We start from the raw sequence: 20681 nt of genomic DNA, 5'->3' as shown, positions 1-20681 counted from the left end.
CATGAATATTCTACTCATCTTGGGTCTTTTCTGTAAGGAGATCCCCTTGTTGAGTAACTTTGATGGATTGTCATTGGTGCTGGGGAAAGATATATAAAAAAGAAAATTTGGGAGCAGGTTAGAATGCGAGCGTTCCAGGCTCCTTTATCTCTTCTTAGGAATTCGCCTTTTTCTGCATGTTATTTCTTTTTGTGTCTTAAAACGTTCCCAATCATTTGGTGTCTCCTCCAGCGCCCTGCATTTTAGTGTCATGGGCTGCATGGAGTCATTGAGGCTGCACTTCCTTGAAGCCTCCCAACCTCCGTAATGCTGCCTTCATCTCTTTGTTGCGAAGTGTGTAGATTATGGGATTAAGCAAGGGAGTGATGACAGTGTAGAAAACAGCTACCACCCCATCCAGGGGCTCCTGTGAGCCAGGGCGCAGGTAAATGAAGGTGCATGGCACATAGTAAACAATGACAACAGTGAGGTGGGCAGCACAGGTAGAGAAGGCATTGCGGCGTCCTTCTGCCGACTTGATTCGCAAGATGGCAGCCACAATGTAACCATAGGAAGTGAGGATGAGCATAAAGCAGGTGAGTGCCAGGAAGCCAATATCTACAAAGGTGACCAGCTCATTAATGGTGGTGTCAGCACAGGCTAGTCGCAACATGGCAGGGATATCACAGAAGAAGTAGTCAACATGATTTGGGCCACAGAAGGGCAGACGGAATATGAAACTTGTTTGGAACAGTGAGTGGATAGTCCCTCCAAACCAGGTGCCCAGAGCCAAGTAGTTACACACACTGCGGGTCATGATGGTAGCATAATGCAAAGGCTTACAAATGGCTAGGAAGCGATCGTAAGCCATGAGCGTGTAAAGAAAACATTCAGTGCAGCCCAGGAAATGGAAAGAAAAAAGTTGAATTACACAGCCTCCAAAGGAGATAACCCTGCTATCAAAGAGAAAGCCAGCCAACATCTTGGGAACAATAGCACAGGAAATTGTCATGTCCAAGAAGGAGAGATGACATAGGAACCAGTACATGGGGCGGTGGAGTCGGATGTCCAGAAACACAGTGAGGATGATCAACCCATTGCCAGAGACGGTAAGCAAGTAGATGACAAGGAAAGCTAGGAAGAGTGGTACACCTAGATGTGGTGGGTGGTGCAGACCCACCAGAATGAAGTGAGATACAGAAGTCTGATTGCCACTTTGCATTTCTTCGTTGTTCACATCTGCCAAAAGAAGGAGCAGAGGGTTGACTCTGGACTCAATTAAAACATTCAGCCGGGAACATTCATTCTAAGTCATTTCCAAACATGGGCAAAAAAGACTCCCTCTGTCACACTCTCTTTCATCATTCTCTCTTCTTCCTCTCCCCAGTTCTTGATTCTGAAGTCTGTTCCAGGAAACAGTTGTTGTCTCCAAAGTAAGAGGTACCAGACTGTGTGTTCAGTAACCACTCTCTGTTATCTGCAGTTACCCGTGTCAATCATAGTCCAAAAACAACACCTGACTGTTTCAAAAAAGACTATGTTCACATGATGTTTCTTATAGTATATTATTATAATTGTTCTACCTTATCAGAAATTTTTGCCTATCTCTCACTAAGCCTAACTTAGAAATTAAACTTTATCATAGGTATCTATGCATAAGAACAACAAAGTCTCTTTAGGGTTTTGTACCTAATGGTTTGGCATTCGCTAGGGGTCTTGGAACATTTTCCCAGCAGATGCATGGAGACCATTACGCATAACTCAGGAGAATGATGCACAAACCACATAGAACTTTGTAAGTTAGAAATAGAATTGTATAAAGCTTAACTAAGTCAAGAGATTAGTAAGGACAATTGTTCTTCTGCAGTTTGATCTAAAATCTGCTTATTAGAGTTATGTTATCTTTAAGCAATATTCTAAAAATGCAAGAATCATGATAATTCTTTATCTTAGTGCAACCAATTGAAAGCTGCATATTTTAAAAATATGTGATGTTTGGACTGCACACTGAACTTAATATTACCAATTGCAGAATCTTAAAGTATTAGCTAGAAATATCTATATTCAAGTGTTTTATGTAATGCACATGCTAATTAAAATCCTTCAAGAGAGTGAAACTACAAAATTTCTAGTCCAAAGAACCTGTTATTATCTCTTCTTCTTCTGAATATACACAGTGCATCTGCCCATCCACCCATCCATCTATCCATCCATCCATCCATCCATCCATCCATCCATCCTTTATTTGAGTAGGACTGTTTATATTTCCTCTTAAGAAAATGGCCGCTGAGGTCTTACTGGATTAATACAAAATCATCTCACTTCCATTCGCACTCATTGGTAATCTTTGTATTGGCAATCTACCTTACCTCTTTTTTTTTTTTGCTTGTTCTATAATAATGTGCAATAGGAACAATAACAATGCATAGCTAATAAGAATAAAAAAAGGATGAAAGTAATCCATTCACATAATTCACAGTAGGACTCAATAGACACAAGCTAATAATTCCCATCGAATGTTTTTAAACATTTTCACATAAATTCACACATTGCATGTGTGTAAATCTGTGGCTTCTAATGATTGTTCAACAGCAGACTAGAACCCTTCCATTTGAAACAACAGCAAGAGCCTCTTCTATAACTACTGGGGAATGACAGAAGAAATCTGCAACGTGTGAAATCAGGAGAATGGCGGTGGCTCCAGAACTCTTCCACCAGGGCCATGTGAGGCTTCTACTAATGTTACCCCCTTGCAATAGCATTTGTTCTAATGGCCTATTTACAAATCAGAGACAACTATCAAAATGGTATGCTCAGTCCAAGACTCAAAGGCAGCACTGAATCCTTCAGAAGGGTTTTCAAGGATACCGAGCTTCCTGTTGGACACCTGCTGGGCAGTGGAGCCCTGCCTGCAGCTCTGTGTGGATGGTGGTCATCTATCTCTTTTCTTAGCCTCCCAATGAAGCTTTCTTCCTCAGTGCTAAGTTCTTTCTTTATATAAATAAATAAAAAAAACTTAAAAAATAATCTCTCAAACTGGATATATAAAATCTGCTTTGAAAAACAAAATGAAGCAGTTCTTGGAACTACACTATGTGCTTTCCTGATTTTTATCTGTGAGTATTGCGTGGATCTGGTAGAAAGTGCAAGCGAATTGGAAGAGAGAGACTCAAACTCCGGAGTTGACATAACTCTCTAGCTTCCTTTCAACATTTACTTCCACAAAATGTACGAATATTTCCCCTGTTCCTTACCCAATTGCTCCTGTGATATTTACAACATTTGTTCTAATTCTCCAAGAGTCCTTTCAGATGTTATCTTGCTCAGTAACACCATTTCTCCTTTTCCCCTAATTGGTCATTCTTTTTTTGTAGCCTCCATATACATTTATTTGTACCTTTATGTTAAGCATAGCACAAGCAAGTTGGCATTTTCCTTGTGTGTGCCTGATTTGATCATGAAGCTGTGAGTTCCTACTGGGATGCTGTCTTATTTTTCTACACAGCCCAAGGTTGTAGTATACCTCTCAGAGAAAGTTCTGAAATAGTACTGAGCAAAGCATTTCCCTGTGTCTATATGTCAAGTAGCCACTGACTGCAGAGTGTTTTTTTAGGAAGGTATGGCTACCTAAATTAGAAGAATTTTAGTCCTTTGATTATCATCTTTACAGGTAGTGATGTCGATATAATTTGATACAGATCTCTTAAAATTTTAGTCTCAGTTTCTCATTAAAAAGAGGGATGTTGGTTATAAATTTCCACCACAAAGGAAATGACAGTATCTTTTGTATCTACTTCAATTTATATTTTAACTTTTGTTCACACATCGAGCAAATTGGTTTTATGCCTTGTAACAATTCTATTTTCTATTATATTTTTGCCTTGCCTCTTTGCTGCCTTGGCATTTCAGCTGTTATTTAATCATATATTTTACTGTTCTCTCTATAGAGAAATGCTATTTTATCCAGAAGAACAGAAAAATGGCTATGATTTGTATGTTAATTGCTAAAACTGCTCCAGTGATTTGTTGTATACATTACGTTATGATTTATGTTATATTTGTCAGTGTAAGAAGAAAAGAAACGATTTCAGAGGAAGTGTTGGGGAGAAGCACGATTAGTGCCCATATATTACCTTCATTTGAGCATTGCAAATCCTGTGTGAGCTGATGCTGGCTTCAGGTTGACCCTAAAATCCATTTGGATCAAAGAAACACAGCAGGTAAATTTTTCAAGCATTATGCTGCCAGGAGAATTCACAATCCTTCTCTGCTCCCAACTTCTACCACACACTGCTTTTATCACAGGAGCATTCCTAGTACTCCCACCGCCCTGTCCAGGCTTCTCTGTGGTGGCCCCTAGCTGGGTGGGACACTTCTGTGAGGCCACTGCCTGCGCTTGCCTCGGCTTCTGCTTCCTCTTTGCTCTCCAGGGCATTAATCCTTGCAGCTCAGTAGACTGACTGGTCTACTTTCTTGACAGGCTCCCTCTTCCTCTTGTCACTGTACTCTTTCTATTACACTTCTCGGACTCACCTATCCCCCTTGCTTTATAATCTTTCTGAACCTGTTGACTGTGTGAGACTTTTTCTGTAATCTTTCTGGCAAACAGAATCTTTGTTCCCATTTTTCCCAGCATATGTGAGGACAGGAGGGCTGACATCACTTCTACTTCATCCTTCAGGGACCATTAATGTAGATGGAACTAAGTTGCTCTGGGCTTTGTTAACAACAAAGGATGAACTGCCAGTGTTCCATAAGGAAGTTTACTATGTTGTTCAGTGTCCCAGTGGCATAGGGGTCTACTGGGAGCATGTACTTTGTCAGGATCCAGCAATTCTTTCCTTTTCTCTGGGTTCAGATTTATCAGCTACAAACTGGGGAGAATGATATCTCACCTATTAAGATTGAGGACAGATTTTTAACACAATTTTTAAAACCAATGATCCTAAATAAATGCCATATGTCAATTACATAAAAATGATTTTATGTGGTTAAGACAGATTGCATAACTGATATGACACTGTATCAATATAGGTAATGCTCTTTCACACATATCTGTGTTGGTGACACAGACTAACAGAATATGAAAAAACAAAACCAAGCATGTCTTAGAAATCAAACACATTAGCTTAGTTTTAGCAGAATTTCTTAAATGGCCCAGATCACATTCTCATTTTATACTTAACCACCCCCCCCAAAAAAAAACAATAAAAATACCTGAGTTTTAAAGAGAAAAGTGGACAAATAGTGGTTAAAATTTCTTACAAATCTATGTAGATAAATGAGATGAATTCACTCAACCCAGAAAACCAAGGAGCTTATAGCTTTGTACTGGTACTGAGCAAACACTAGATCAATAAATATTTGTTAAAATGCTTTTTTTCTGGGCAGGTGTTTAAGTGGTTCAGATGCAGTGTCAGGTACAAAGCGTCCTTTTGTCTGAGATTCTCTGATTCAGCTTGCTGCTCATGTGACCCTTGAAGTAACAGGTGATGGCTCAAGTATTTGGATCTTTGCCAACTGGGTGGGAGACCTGGATTTTTCAGTGCCCAAGTCCTGGTTTCTGCATGGCTCAGTTCTGACTTAAGTGGGCACTTAAGGAGCAAATCACAGCATGGATGATCTCTGTCTCTGTTTCACTATTTGTGTTTCTCTCTTTCAAACCAAATGGAAATTTTTTTTAATGTAAAACTTCCTTTTTTTCTAATGCTTATTTATATCAGCTATGTATTTTGAGCATTTGTTGGCATGTAGTTTTAAGTATACTCATTTTAACAATGTTTCATTGTTATTGAGTGTGTGCACAATTTAAAAATATATATATTGTGAAGCAAAGTATGGTACTTAGCTTATTTTTTTAATAAGCCCTGCTCCATTTAAAAAATTATATAAAATCAGCATTAGACACTTTTTGTTGCATTTATAGTATAGGTTCCCAGTGCAGGGACACTATCTAGCCTTTGAATCTGCAGCAAAGGACAGTAAGGGTATGATGCTCATTCAGATGATACACAGATGGCACTGGCAACATAAGTAAAAAAATTTTTTCTTAATTAATTACGTTGCATTATGTGACACAGTTTCATAGGCCCTGGGATTCCTCCAACTCCTCCCCATATCCTCCCCCCATTGTGAATTCCTCCACCTTGTTGCAGTATTACAGTTCAAATTAAGTTTGCACACCCCTCCTAAAACTGTTCTGCACCTCAACTGTTAACACAACATTTTTAAAAGCAGCACTCATGACAAGTCCACAAGGTGCTCAGGGTTGTCTGCCTGTGGCAATACTCCCTCAGTAGAACAGTCCGTGAAAGCTGCAGTGGGACCTTCCCTAGATGTCAGGCAGGCAGGATTTTATAATGCTGTTGCCTTGCTTTCCCTATTTTCATGGCTTTTATCATTATCATTATTTTTGTTACTGTTGTCTTCAGTATGCTCACTACATAGCATAGAGGAACAGGGGTTGCTTAAATTGTAATATTCATCTTTGTTTGTATTGCTTTTTTTTTTTTCGCTTAAAACCATATTGTGAGCATAGCTATGGGTTAGTAAGTAAATATGCAATTCCATTATTTTTCTGATGTCTTTATATATGTACCAAAGTAAATTTTACTTTGGTTGGATTGTATAGCTTGTGCTGAATTAGTACAAAAATAAATTTGTTCTTTTTTTTTTTTGAGAGAAAACTTGACTACTTCTCATCGCTGCTCTCAACCCATGGCTAATAAGTTGTTAAATATTCATCTGTCACTCATCTGCACTTAATGGAAATTGTTCCTTATTTATTTCAGATAAGTGGCATAGTGTTCACTAAACTCTTTCCTTCCCCCTCACTAAAATGAATTTTTGAAAATGGTTCCAAGCCTACCCATGTTGTGGTTCAATCTGCTTAAAGGCTGCTTAGCACTTTATGGTGAAGAAACATAAAATTGTTCAATTTATTCAACATTCTTTAAGGATTTTCACTTGGTTTTATGTTGCCTTGCCAACATAAGCCACACGTCAAAACAAATACTTCAGTGAATATATCCATGCAGTGGCCTGTTTTAGTTAGAATAGAATAAATGTTTGGAGGGGAGTAACTGGGTCTCTGACCACAGGTATCATTAGTTTCAGTACCTATGACTATATTGCTTTCTCTAAAAATCTGCTATAAACATTAACATTTGTGTCAACAACATGAGGTAAAACTTTTCCTTCGTTCTACCAGTGATAAAGGTTTTCACTAGCACTTTGCCTGCATACAACCTGGTCATTGTTATATTATTTTGTATCATGCGAATAATGATTATTGTTAAAACACTATTCCAAGGCTATTCAGATATGCTCTGCTGATCCATACTCTTAGTCCAATTGTCCAGAGTAGGGTGGTATTTTCCATTATTTATAGATGTACTTCATTTTGCATTGCATTTTTTTGTCAAATAAGTAACTATTTCCAATACTACATTTCACCTCAAACTTTCATTTTATTATTCTAGTGCTGTCAATGAACAGAAATGATTGTTGTAAAAATAAAAAAATGGTAGTCAACTTAAAAAAATACCAGTATACAAAATATCACTAAAAATCAAATAAATACAAAATGCTTGACTTCATTATTCATCATGAAGCAAGTTTTAGCACCACAATAAGATATAACTGTAGATGGGCTGGTGTGGTGGTTCAATAAGCTAATCTTCTGTCTTCTGCACTGGTATCTGATGTGGGCACGAGTTCTTGTCCCAGCTGCTCCACTTCTAATCCAGCTCCCTGTTTATGCCATGGGAAAGCAGAAGAGGGTGGCTCAAATCTTTAGGCCCCTGCACCCATGCGGTAAATCCAGAAGAAGCTTCCTGGCTCTTGGCTTTATGGATTGGCTCTGTCTGGCTGTTGTGACTATTTGGGGAGTGACCCAGCAGATGAAAGACCTCTATTTGTTTCTCTGTGTCTCAGTCTCTCTATAAATCTGCCTTTTAAATAAACATTGTAAGAAATGATATAACTAAACATACACTAAGAAAATGAGAATGAAGCACAATTATGGCCCGAGACAAAACAGCTAGAAAGTTGAAGCGTGGCCATGGGAAGTACAAAATGGTGCAGAAAAACTGCATTGCAGTATCTACTCTGTGTACAGTCTTTGTGACCCAGAAGTCATACTCCTAGGTGTGTGTATATATGCACAATATTGGAATCAATATATGCAACTTCTCAGGACTTTAAAATTCTGTAGAAGCAAAAATATTCAGATATAAGCAAATTTCAAACCACATTTTATACTACACTGAAAGAGTGAACTAGCACTCTTATTTCACATGTCAAAAACAAAATGACTATCAGCTTTAAGAAAAGAATAAATTCCTAAAAAAGTTGATTTACAAAATATGGTATACTTATTCAGTAGAAATCTAAACTAACACAGATAATTAAAGTTACTAGAGAAGGAATGGGTATTTTGGCAAAGAAGGTTAGGCCATCTCTTAAGATGCCTGCAACCCACATCAGAGTGTGTGGGTTTGGGTTTGAGCCGCTCTGCTTCCACTGCAATGCTGGGGAGACTGTGGTGTTGGCTTAGATAATTGAGTTTCTGACACATCCTTTGTTTCAAGCTCCTAGTTTTGGGCTGGTGCTTTCCTGACCGTTGTTGGATATTTGAGAGTGAGCCTCATCTCTCTCTCCTTTCAAATAAATGAAACACATTAAAAATTTAGAAAAGCAATAAGATTGAATTTTTACTTATACCAATGTTGTGAAATATTTATTTTTGTGTATGCATTTCTTTGGGAAAAATATATTCAGCAAGATTGAAAAGCTGGAGATATGTATGTGTGTTTGTGCATATACATATATATATATAAATTTAAAATATTCATTTTTGATTTTTATTGGAAAGGCACATCTACAGAGAGTAGGAGAGCCAGACAGGTATTTTCTATTTGATGGTCCACTCCCCAAGTGGCTGCAAAGGCCAGAGCTGAGCTGATCCAAAGCCAGGAGACAGGAGTTTTGTCTGGATCTCCCAAGTGGGTGCAGGGTCCCAAGGCTCTGGTCTGTCCCTACTGCCTTTCCCAGGCCATAAGCAGGGAGCTGGACAGGAAGTGGAGCAGCCAGAATATGAACTGATGCCCACATAGGATCCTGGCATATGCAAAGCAAGGACTTAAGCCACTAGATAACTGTGTTGGGCCTGGAATGCTGAATATTTTTAAACTGTCATAGGAAGATGATGAAAGGGAGAGGGATGCTGGAACTGAGAGAACAAAGAAGCCATGGCCGTTGCCAAGAAGCCAACAGCTGGAATGTCACTCTACTGCTCTTGAGGAAAAGGATTAATCAAATTCTCTGTCTGTCCCAGAAAGATATCAGCTATACATAGATTGTTCAGTTCAGAAATATATAGAAAACTATGATACATTCAGGGGAAATATATCATTTGTCTCTTCCTGTTGTTTTTGTGCTCATCCAGGGAATCAAAAAGCCCAAGAGCAATCTCTTCCCGAGAGACATCAAGTTAATTTAAGGCTCTATTCATCCAGTCATCCTGTTAGTTTCTATTGCCTGTACTTCACCTAGGCTAATTTTTGAATATAAATAGATTACTCCTCAATAGTGTATGTCTTTTCTTCAATGATATCTTACAAACTAGTGCCTGCTCATGCGACATAGAATGGAAGAAAATGGGGGAAATGTCAGGCAAGTTTTACTGCTGAAATTGGTTCTACATTGTGAGTTTTAAAAAATATTTAGCTTACATTCATGTGTTTCTTTACTTCCTTTATCTTAAATTTCTACAGAGAAATGTCACTGGAAAATTATAATCTTACTCATGTAGTCTCTCAAATGGATGGATAGATAGATAGATAGATAAATGACAGACAGATGTCAGGTGAAGGATTGATGGTGATTAGAGATACGTAGACAATAGAATGGATACAAATAATGAAGTAAAAAAGAATAGCTGGGCTGCAAATATTAAGTTACTACAGTCTACAAGCGTGCCAAACTTTGACCTGGATGAACTGTCTGAGGCTCTCGTAGACTTCTGATTTTTTTTTTTTTTATCTTATGACAAATGCATATGAATTTTCCCTGTTGATATGGCCCTGTTGACACAGTAGAAACTATAGCATTATATTTGCTCCAGTTTTGACATTCTAGATATCCATGTTGGTGACTTTAATCATTCTGCTTAATATTTATTCTCATATTTGAAAAGAATGCTGATTTAATGCACCTTAGACAAGTTCTCTGGAAATAAGATAACACTTATCTGAGTTCTTTTTTAGTGGGGGACCTAAGTAAAATCTTTGCCTATAGAACAACTAAAAACAACATTGAATTCTGAACAGTATGAGAAAACATTTTCTGCCTCAATTTAAATTGCACAGAATGCCTATTTTTCTTAGTATAAAGTTGAGAGGGAAATTTGCATTGAATTTTTTTTCTTGTCTCAGCCTTAGATCTCAGATAAGAAATATATGTTTGATAGAGTTGCCCTCTCATATAACAGTATTTTTGAACTTACAGTAGTGGGCAGAAGATGTGAATAAAATACGATCTCTAATCATATTTTAATGGAATAATCAAGTCAAACTCAGTCATTTTGTATGTCTTAGGTAGAAGACTCTACCCAAGATGCCTAGCCTAAGAGTGGGAGGGAATGTATAAATCTTACATTCTTTGAATCTCATAGTAAAGTACTAACAGAGGTGAATTCAGGGTCTGCAATGTGTGAAACTTGGAATGTGCAGTTTGCTCTGAGAGGGCAGAGATATTTTTTTTTAGGTATGCAGATGGGGACACCCTTAACAGTGACAGAAATGAAAGTTTCCACAATATTAACTTTAAGATGAGAAGTTTCAGGAACAACTAAGAGAATTTATGAATTTCTTTCTTTTAAAGTTCATAACTACAAGGCATAGTGTTGTGCGATTTACAGCCACACACCATACTTGGTCTCTGACTTATATGACCTTATAGGTTAATGTTACCTACACGTAAGTAGTGATATATTGCCGAGCAGCAAATGAGGAAACTGGTAATTGGTTTTTGTGTACTATGGCATTTTCAAATAACCTTTACTACCAGCAGTTAAGTTCTTGGCTGCTTTAAGGTCACTAGAAAGCCTGGAGAGAAAGCAGAATGTAATCAGAATTACATGTAGCATCTAAGACCACCACGTCATGATGTACTGTCTGTATAATTAACTCATCCTAACTGTGAGTTTGACCTCTAAACATGATGGAGCATCAGATCCTTGATGGCTTTATGTTGCATGGCACTTTTTCCTATCAAAATGAAGACATCTCCCATTGTCTTTGGCGACAGAAAATACGTTGTGAGAAGAGCAGGGACCGGGGCATACAAGATCCTAGAATGGCCTCTTGCAGCTTAGAGGGACATGTTCTGTCCCTGACCAGGAAAAAATCAGGGATAGAGATCAAGAGCAGAGGGCACAGGTGATAAATGCCACTGAACTTGTAGTAATTTAAGTGTAGCAGCAAAAAGCTAGTAGGTCTCCCATATTTGTGCCCCCATTTAAGTGTATTTCCAATGCTCTCTGTGTACTTGTATGTATGTGCGTAATAGCATTCCAAAATCCTACAGTACATGAAATAAACAAAATCATGTGCTGGAGAAAAAATTTTATATGCCAATAATATTTTTCATACTAGACATTTCCATGCAAATTTTGAATATCATACAACTTGTACTAGTGTGCATGGGAATACTTATATGCCAGGGTAGTTGTGTGAGAACCAGAGACATAAATATAGATGCTGAATATATCTCAACAGTTTTGCCAAAAAGTTTTGAAACAAAAATATACGTAATCATTTACTTAGAATGCCACTGATATTACATAGGGAAAACTTCAATCCAACGAGGTGTCAATGTGGCATACAACTGATGTGTTATATCTAGGAGAAGAACCAGCAGGAGCAGCAGTGATGAACCTGAGCCTTGTGACCACATTCTTCCTCTCCGGCCTTCCCCACCCACCAGAACTGGACTCCACACTCTTTGGAATCTTCCTGCTCATCTATGTGCTCACTGTGCTGGGGAACCTCCTCATCCTGCTGCTCATCAGGCTGGACTCTCACCTCCACACACCCATGTACTTCTTCCTCACCAACCTGTCCTTCATTGACATGTGGTTCTCCACGGTCACGGTGCCCAAAATGCTGATGACCTTGGTGTCTCCAACAGGCAGGGCCATCTCCTTTGGTGGCTGTGTGGCCCAGCTCTACTCCTTCCACTTCCTGGGCAGCACTGAGTGCTTCCTCTACACAGTCATGTCCTATGATCGCTACCTGGCCATCAGTTACCCACTCAGGTACAGCGGCTTGATGAGTGCTCGGATGTGTGCCCTGCTGGCCATTGGCACCTGGCTCAGTGGCTCCTTGCACTCTGCTGTCCAGACCACCTTGACATTCCGTTTGCCCTACTGTGGCCCCAACCACATCCAGCATTACTTCTGTGATGCCCCACCCATCCTCAAGCTGGCCTGTGCCGACACTTCAGCCAATGAGATGGTCATCTTTGTCAACATTGGGGTGGTGGCCTCGGGCTGCTTTCTCCTGATAGTGCTGTCCTATGTGTCCATCGTGGGCTCCATCCTGAGGATCCGCACCTCAGAGGGCCGACGCAGAGCCTTTCAGACCTGCGCCTCCCACTGCATTGTGGTGCTTTGCTTCTTTGGTCCTGGAATTTTCATTTACCTGAGGCCGGGCTCCAGGAATGTCATGGATGGGATTGTGGCAGTTTTCTACACTGTGCTGACTCCACTTCTCAACCCTGTGGTGTACACGCTGAGGAACAAGGAGGTGAGGAAAGCTCTCCTGAAGCTGACAAGCTGCTTTGTACTTACTTATGAGAAGTAACCAAGCAAAGATAGATACATTTAAATTCTTGATTATTTTTTGTTTAATCAGCATTTCTACAGAAGCATGAGCCTTGGGAGGATATCTGAATGGTTCTAACTTAATATATTAATGGATGTAATGAATATTTAAGTTGTTCTTAAAAAGTGTTAGTGTTAGGTCCTTTTCAAAAGGCATGTCCAGTTGCTGTAAAATTAAAAATAGAAATTAGTATCAATTTTTAAATTATGTATTTGTGTATCTTTGTTTTTATTTATAATGGGAAGTAACTTCTGGTCCTTATTCATTTGTGTAGTTTTAGCATATTGATCCTTTCTACCCAATGATCTCTTCCTGCTTCACTCATATCCTTTCTTTTTCTTAGTTTTCTTTTAAGCTTTTCAACCACATACTTTAAATTTTATTTATAATTACAAGCTTAAACCTCTCCCATATAAAGAATTCAAGTACTGTTATTCAAGAGCGTTTGCATGTTCTAGAAAAAAAAAAAACACGGGCCAATTAACTCAGTTTCTTTCTGCATAACGTTTTCCATAATACTGCCCATAATGATTTTATAATTTATATTTTATGAAATTTCAGTGAAGACTTTATTAAAATATTCATGTTTTATATTTTTTATACCCAATAATATTCACTTATAACTGTCACAGCCACTATGTGTCTATAATAGAGTATCTGTACTATATCATTTTTACCATCAAGATACCAGCCAGAAAGGTTTTTGATTATCAAAAAGAGTAGAACTCATGATCCCTATTCTTACATACAAAACTTTATATTTTCAACAATCATAGATTCACTTTAAAATAAATGAAACATATAATAAAAATAGAAAAAATAATCAGAGATGAAATCTTTGAGCAGTCTTGGAAATGACTGTTACAGTCAAAATAGATTGATATTATTGGGCCCGGCGCGGTGGCGCAAGTGGTTAAAGGTCCTCGCCTTGCACGCCCGGGATCCCATATGGGCACCGGTTCTAATCCCGGCAGCCCCGCTTCCCATCCAGCTCCCTGCCTGTGGCCTGGGAAAGCAGTCGAGGACGGCCCAAGGCTTTGGGAACCTGCACCCGTGTGGGAGACCAGGAAGAGGCTCCTGGCTTCGGATCGGCATAGTATCGGCCCATTGCGCTCACTTGGGGAGTGAATCATCGGACGGAAGATCTTCCTCTCTGTCTCTCCTCTCTGTATATCTGCCTTTCCAATAAAAAAAATAATAAAAATAAATCTTTAAAAAAATTGATATTATTGAATTTTGAGTTAAGTACTAGGTAATACTTCCCATTTAATTATATTGCTCTGTGTAACATTTGCTTGACTTAAGGCATAAGGTGAATTTTGGAAACTGTCCTTGTAGGTAAGACTTGGATTTCAAGCCTCGTTGTCAATCCTCCAAATATATAAATATCAGAAAGGGTAAATTAATTTTTGAAGTTAAATGCTTAACTTAAACCCTGGATATATCCTGTCGAAGCAGCACATGCTAACTTTGCCTAGCAGACCAGGAAAAAGAAAGCTAAAAAGCTGTTAGACAACTGGCAGACTCCTAAGATTACCTGTTTGTGCTGCTGCAACATTTCCGATAAGCCTCAGATCTCTGTGCCAGTTTTCTCTGTTCTGTTCTCAACTAGGACGCTATGGTAAGGAGGAAGCTTCTGTAAAATATTGCCTCTATAAGGCAGGAAGCATTCATCTAAGAGAGAGGTGAATTGTTGGTGTTCACTCCAATTAGCCAGCCTGGTATGGTTTTATTTTATAACACAACTCATTTTACAAAGGGATAAAGGAACCGGTGTTAGACAAAAATTGCTCAGCCATTGGATTCAACTTGATTCTTTTCAACTTTTTTTATCACCCTATTTTATAAAGTCACAATTACATGAAGCGCTGCAGTCCATTTCTTGAGTATTTAGACAGATGAAAAACAATAGACACATAAGTAGAGCAGATTAAAATCTCTGCAATCATCTTGCTATATCATTGTTTAATAAGAGAGATCTGTAGTAGCATCACTCGAGGGTAACTGAGGTATGCACAATATGTGCTAAAGCAAACGACTTATCATTAGGTTTAACTCAGAAATACGCTGGAAGATTAAAAGTACTATGAAATATGCATTAAACCAAACCATATCGAAAATGTTTTCCATTTTTCATGATATATAAAATCAATGTCTTCATTTAATTGGAAATGTTATTAGAATTACACGTATTTTTAAGAAGTAGTGTACAGCTTTCTATATTTACCTAGTTTGTCCCAATGTTAACTTGCAAAAAGTATGCAGCAATGCCACAATTAATATATTTCATAGATTATTGTTATTATTGCTATTGTTTGCGTATAAGTGATATATGTTTTAAGCATCACTGTAGATTTATGTATCATCACCATAAAAAGATATTAAGTTATAAAAATATAAGGCTCTTGCATTTGTTGGGGTCACATATTGGCGTCAGTTCATGTCCCGGCTGCTGCACTTCCCATCCTGCTCCCTGCTTGTGGCCTGGGAGAGCAGTTGGGGTTAGCTCAAAGCCTTAGAATCTTGTACCAGCATGGGAGAGCAGAAGCTTCTGCCTCCTAGCTTCACATCGGCTCAACTCCAGCTCTTGCGGCTTTCTGTCTGTTTCTCCTTCTCTCTGTATATCTGACTTTTCAATAAAACTAAATAAATCCTCAAAAAAAAAAAAAAGAAGGAAAATAAAGCTCTCTTATGTGATGCTTTTTAATGCTAAAATAAAGAAATCATAAAGCTGTCAAATTCTTGTATTTTATGATTAGAGTGTTATATATACCACCTTTTACTTGGTTATGTGTTTTGTATTTAAAAGGAAGAAGAAAACAGTTTTTTTGTGGCCAAATGGGCCCAACTGGAAACCATTATGCTAAGGGAAATGAGCGAATCCCAAAAGGTTAGATACCACATGTTTACCTTAATTTAAGGTGAAATGATGTCAATATGAAAAATAGTACTTGTAAAATGTAATATTATTTTAACCCCAAGCAGCCTGTATCTCATGCAATAAGATATTGTGAAGTAACCAATGAACCAACAATCAATGTGAGTCAGAATGCTTATGATCTATATCAAAGAACTGAAAAACCTAATATACTTTTAAGACCCTATGCTACTTGGAAATGGGGCAGGAGAGGGGAGAAATCTTGTAATCCTTAGAATGTGAGAGGAAGATGTGAGGTATAACCTATCAGGAACATAACAGATGACTTATAGACAACAAACTCGAATCAGCATTAGACAATAGTAAAATTAAAAAGACATACAGGGGGAATCAAGAGCGACCCTGACAACCTCTTAACAGAAGGTCATATGTACAGAGTAGGGGTGGATCCCAGAGTGGAGCAGGAGGAGGCTTGTATTCCAACCATGGAGACTCCTGGATCCTCACCAAGGACTATCAGTACGGGCACCAAGGACTACACCCCAACTGCCAAGTGGGGGAATTGGAGTGCCTTCGGAGGCCAAGAACTCTGAGGTCATCCAACCCCATTTGGATCTACCACATGGGATGGAAGAAGCCTAAACCCTTTCTTGCAGGATCCAAGGTCATTGGAACAACAGTCAGGAGTCCTGAGCAGTCCGCAGAGACAGAACAGTAAGCTTTCTTCGGGACTAGGGAGAGGAGCTTTCTCTGGTCCTTACTTAGTTCAAATTTCAGATCCCCACTCTCTCTTGCAATGACCATCAGGGTTGCTCTAGAGCACCCCCCCCAACCCCCAAACACACACACACTCACAAGAATAGATTGACAGAGAACAACAAGGAAAGCTTAGAACCAGACAGGAAACAGCGGAGACTCACACATACCTTACTAGGTAGAACACAAAGAGTATGTACTCCTCACTAAGGTATTGAAGACTTCTCTGCACATCCCTCCTAAAACTGTTCTGCACTTCAACTGTTGACATATGCCTTGTTAGAGTTATAAACCAGTTTAGAATATCCTAAAATCTGCCAAGTTCAGCAAAATTATGCTTCAACACTATAAACTGCTTAATACTAAAATGAAAATAGACATGAGACAGCTGAATACTACCCTATAGCCATTTTAAGGTGTCTAGAATCTGGTTGAATATAAACTAAGATTGAAATGTCAATGAAGTAGTCACAGGATGTGGTTAAGAACTTGCATTTTCTAACATATTTGTTACTCAATACCATGTGAATTAATTCTATAATGTTGTAAATTGTTGTTGATGTTATGTTGTGGCTTTTAATTGATTGGGATGATATTCTGCCAGCTCTGCTTTCAGACCAGAGATGGTCTCCCCAAGAAACCATTGAATTGATCTGGACAATAAGATGCTGTACTCTGTGCATGGTATATGCTTGCAATGAAAGAATCCTGACTGAAATTAAACTGTAAAACAGCAACAAGGTGGAGGAATCCACCATGTGGGGAGGTTTTGGGGAGGGGTTGGGGGAATCCCAGAGCCTATGAAACTGTGTCACATAATGCAATGTAATTAAAAGTAAATGAATAAATAAATATTTTAAAACCTGTATATTTTTATTTTCTTCTTTTCAAGTTCACTTTTTATTTCTTCTTCTTTCTAATTGCCCTTGCAATCTGTGTGTTATTCTAGATGTGGGGGTAGTTGGTTTAGCTTTTTCATTCAGCATACTATTGGCTCTGACTTGTCCTATGCAGATTTTCGTTCTCTTTCTTATACACTTAATTTGTTGGGAATCTTTTTGAATCATGCAAAGATGTTGCATCTTATTAAACACCATTTTCTCCATTTATTTGGATGATCATTTTGTTCCTCATTTTGTTAATGTAATTTTGATGTTTATTGATTGGCTAATGTTGAACCATGCTAGCATGAATGAGATAAATGCCCCTAAATCGTGATGTCTGAACTTTTGATACAATGTTGGCTTCAGGCAATTAACATTTGGTGACTATCTTCATCTATGTTCATCAAGTATATTGATTTGTAATTGTCCTTCTGTGTTGTCATTGGTTTTGGACTCACAACAATGTTGCCTTCTAAAAAGAGTTTGGTAGAGTTCCATCTTTTTCAATACTATGGAATAGTTTTATGAGCACTGAAGCTAGTTCCATATTATATGATTTGTGGAATTGAAGTACAAAGCCATTAATTCCTGGGCTTTTCTTTCACGAAGTTTTTCAATGACTGTATCACTCTGATTACTCATTGTAGAAATGGCTAATTTTTCTGTCTTCCTGATTTAATTTTGATAGGTTGCACTTATCCAGTGACTAAGGCATTCGCTTAAGCTTTTCCAACCTGTTAGTGCATAGCTGTTCATAGTAGTTTCTTATGATCCCTTGTATCTGTGGCATAGATTGCTTTCTTTTTCTCATTTCTAATTCAATTGAGCTTTTGCTTATTTTTTTTCCCTTTACAGTTTGACTAAATGCTTGCCTGTATCATCTATCTTTTTGAAAGGTTTCTTATTTCATTGATCTTTCTATTTTAATTTAGTTTTAAATTAGCTTTTAGTTTTAATTTAATTCATTTCTACCTTGCTTCTTATTAATGTTCTTTTTTTAAATTTTGATTTTATTTGATCTTGTTTTGGTAAGTTTTAAGAAGCATCACTAAATCATTTGAGTAAGAATTTATTGCTATAAACTTTCTCTTTTTAAGATTTATTTATTATTTTTATTGCAAAGTCAGATATACAGAGAGGAGGAGAGACAGAGAGGAAGATCTTCTGTCTGAGGATTCACTGCCCAAGTGGGCAAAATGGCCGGAGCTGAGCCAATCCGAAGCCAGGAGCCAGGAGCTTCTTCCAGGTCTCCTATGTAGGTGCAGAATTCCAAGACTTTGGGCGGTCCTCAATCGCTTTCCCAGGCCACAAGCAGGGAGCTGGATAGGAAGCAGGGCTGCAGGGATTAGAACCGGCGTCCATATGAGGTTCAGGTGCAGGCGAGGTCTTTGGTCACTAGGCCATGCTGAGGCCCGGTATCATTTCTTTATTAATGTTAATTACTAAATCTTTTCCTTCAAGTCTGCACAACTTGTTGGTTGTGCTTGGAATCGCCGTCCAGGGGGCAGCATCGTATAACAGGTAAAACTACCATCTATAGTACTGCAATCTCCAAAGGGAATGCCTTATGTTCTGGCTGCTCCATTTCTGGTCCAGCTCCCTGCTAGTGACCTGGGAACATCAACGGAAGATGCTCAAATGTCTATCAGGTGGAGACAAGGGAGACAAGACAAGTTTTTATGATATAAAAGAATACTCTTTGGTAGTATAGGGACAAACTATCTTTATCTGTTACAAAGGAATTGAATCTCAGCAACAACATTATGTTAATCAAAAGAAGCCAGTTTCAAAAAATAAAAAAAAAATTCATTTACATCAAATTCTCAGTCTAAAAATCTAAAAAGCCAAAAAGTATATTAGAGTTATGATAGGGGAAGAGAATTAGGGTGGCAATCAATTGCAAATGGGTTCTAGGAATTTTTTTCATGACAGTGTTGCAAAGGTTTTGAATTTTAGCCATGTTTATACAACTCTGCAAATGTTTAAAATCATTAAATTTATTCATAGGACCAGTGCATTTATGACTTATAAACTGTGCTTTATTAAAGCTGTAGGAAAATACAAAGAAAATGAATTCCAGTCAAATGAATAGTGTATCTTTAGTATTCTAGAGGAAATATTAACTGACAGGGATATTTTAGCCTGTTGGAAGATACACCAACATACTAAAGTGTGTCCCGTGACTGCAGAAGAATAGGGGTGATGTCACCTAGTTTATGCAGTTTCCAGGGAAAATATTTTGTTTTGCATGTAAACATTTTTGATTTATAAAGGTATATGTTGATCATATACTTAGGTGAATATGATCTTTATTTACCCTTGTCAATGTACATGAAAATTTTAATATGTATCATATACAGATAATATGTTTGTAAAAATCTTCCATTCACATATGTGAGTCCTATGAAAATGATTTGATTTTAAGAGTTGATCAATATAGCATTTCAGCAGAAGAAAGCTGTTATGTGAAAAAATGACTAGAAAAGTTTGGCATTATGCTTTTCCCCACAATTTACACTCACTCGTTAATCCACCAACAGTCCAACATAACTTCTCTAGCTAGATGAGACAATGTTGTCATATTCCAAATATTTTATGATCATATTAGTAACCTTTCAGGCATCTATAGATGCTAGGAATCTAATAGATGAGAGGACCTATGGACCCTCAAATGGAAATAGCTAAACAATAGAAAAGTGTCCATCAGCAACAATAAGATAAAATGCTTGCATTTAGAATACCAGAGATGAATTTGAAAACAATGTGCTTAGTGAAAGAAGACAGACAAAAGGAACAAATACTTTATGATTCCACTTAAAATAGGTTTCCCCAAAAGGCAAGTATGCAGAAACAGGAAACAGGATAATGCTTTCCTGGAGGCTTCGTATCCAGTACAGCAGAGATATTTAAAACGGGATGACATTGGCAGCTATGGGACTTTGTAAAGGCTACATATGATCTTTCTAAATACACAGTAAATGAATTGCATATTTTAAACAGGTGAGATTTATGGTATACTGTGAAAGGATCGAATTCAAGTACCCAACACGCTTATGAAAACAAGTACAGGATCACTAGCCATAAGGAGGAGTCACTTCCCCCTAGTTACAATGGCTATCATACAGAAATCAAAAAATGATACACGCTGGCAAGAGTGTTCGGGAGAAAGGTGCTCTAATCTATTGTTCATAGGAATGTAAACTAGTACGACCAAAATGGAAGACAGTATGGCAATTCCTCAGCTATCTGAAAATATATCTACTGTAGGACCCATCCATCCAAATCCTGCAAATTTAA

The 20681-nt window shown here is 38.0% G+C and overlaps 2 protein-coding genes across 2 annotated transcripts; one reads left to right on the top strand and one right to left on the bottom strand.

Moving 5' to 3' along the window:
- Nucleotides 1-252: 252 nt before the first annotated feature.
- On the bottom strand, nucleotides 253-1235 carry LOC121154239 (olfactory receptor 10G6). Its single transcript, XM_040977192.1, has one exon. It carries the CDS (start codon nucleotides 1199-1201, stop codon nucleotides 266-268), a length of 936 nt encoding a protein of 311 aa, XP_040833126.1. The 5' UTR covers nucleotides 1202-1235; the 3' UTR covers nucleotides 253-265.
- A 10620-nt stretch (nucleotides 1236-11855) lies between these two features.
- On the top strand, nucleotides 11856-12845 carry LOC121153947 (olfactory receptor 10G7-like). The gene has a single exon (XM_040976706.1). The coding sequence runs from the start codon at nucleotides 11856-11858 to the stop codon at nucleotides 12843-12845; it is 990 nt and encodes a 329-aa protein (XP_040832640.1).
- The last annotated feature ends 7836 nt before the right edge of the window (nucleotides 12846-20681 follow it).

Source organism: Ochotona curzoniae, unplaced genomic scaffold, assembly GCF_017591425.1.
Source record: "Ochotona curzoniae isolate NIBS_2020 unplaced genomic scaffold, NIBS_Ocur_1.0 contig_2723, whole genome shotgun sequence".
Taxonomy (NCBI): Eukaryota; Metazoa; Chordata; class Mammalia; order Lagomorpha; family Ochotonidae; genus Ochotona; species Ochotona curzoniae.
This window is presented reverse-complemented; position numbering and strand designations above follow the sequence as displayed.

Bases quoted from the DNA above. Each gene is read 5' to 3' on its own strand.
- LOC121154239 (XM_040977192.1), bottom strand. From the start codon at position 1,201: ATGCAAAGTGGCAATCAGACTTCTGTATCTCACTTCATTCTGGTGGGT.
- LOC121153947 (XM_040976706.1), top strand. From the start codon at position 11,856: ATGTGGCATACAACTGATGTGTTATATCTAGGAGAAGAACCAGCAGGA.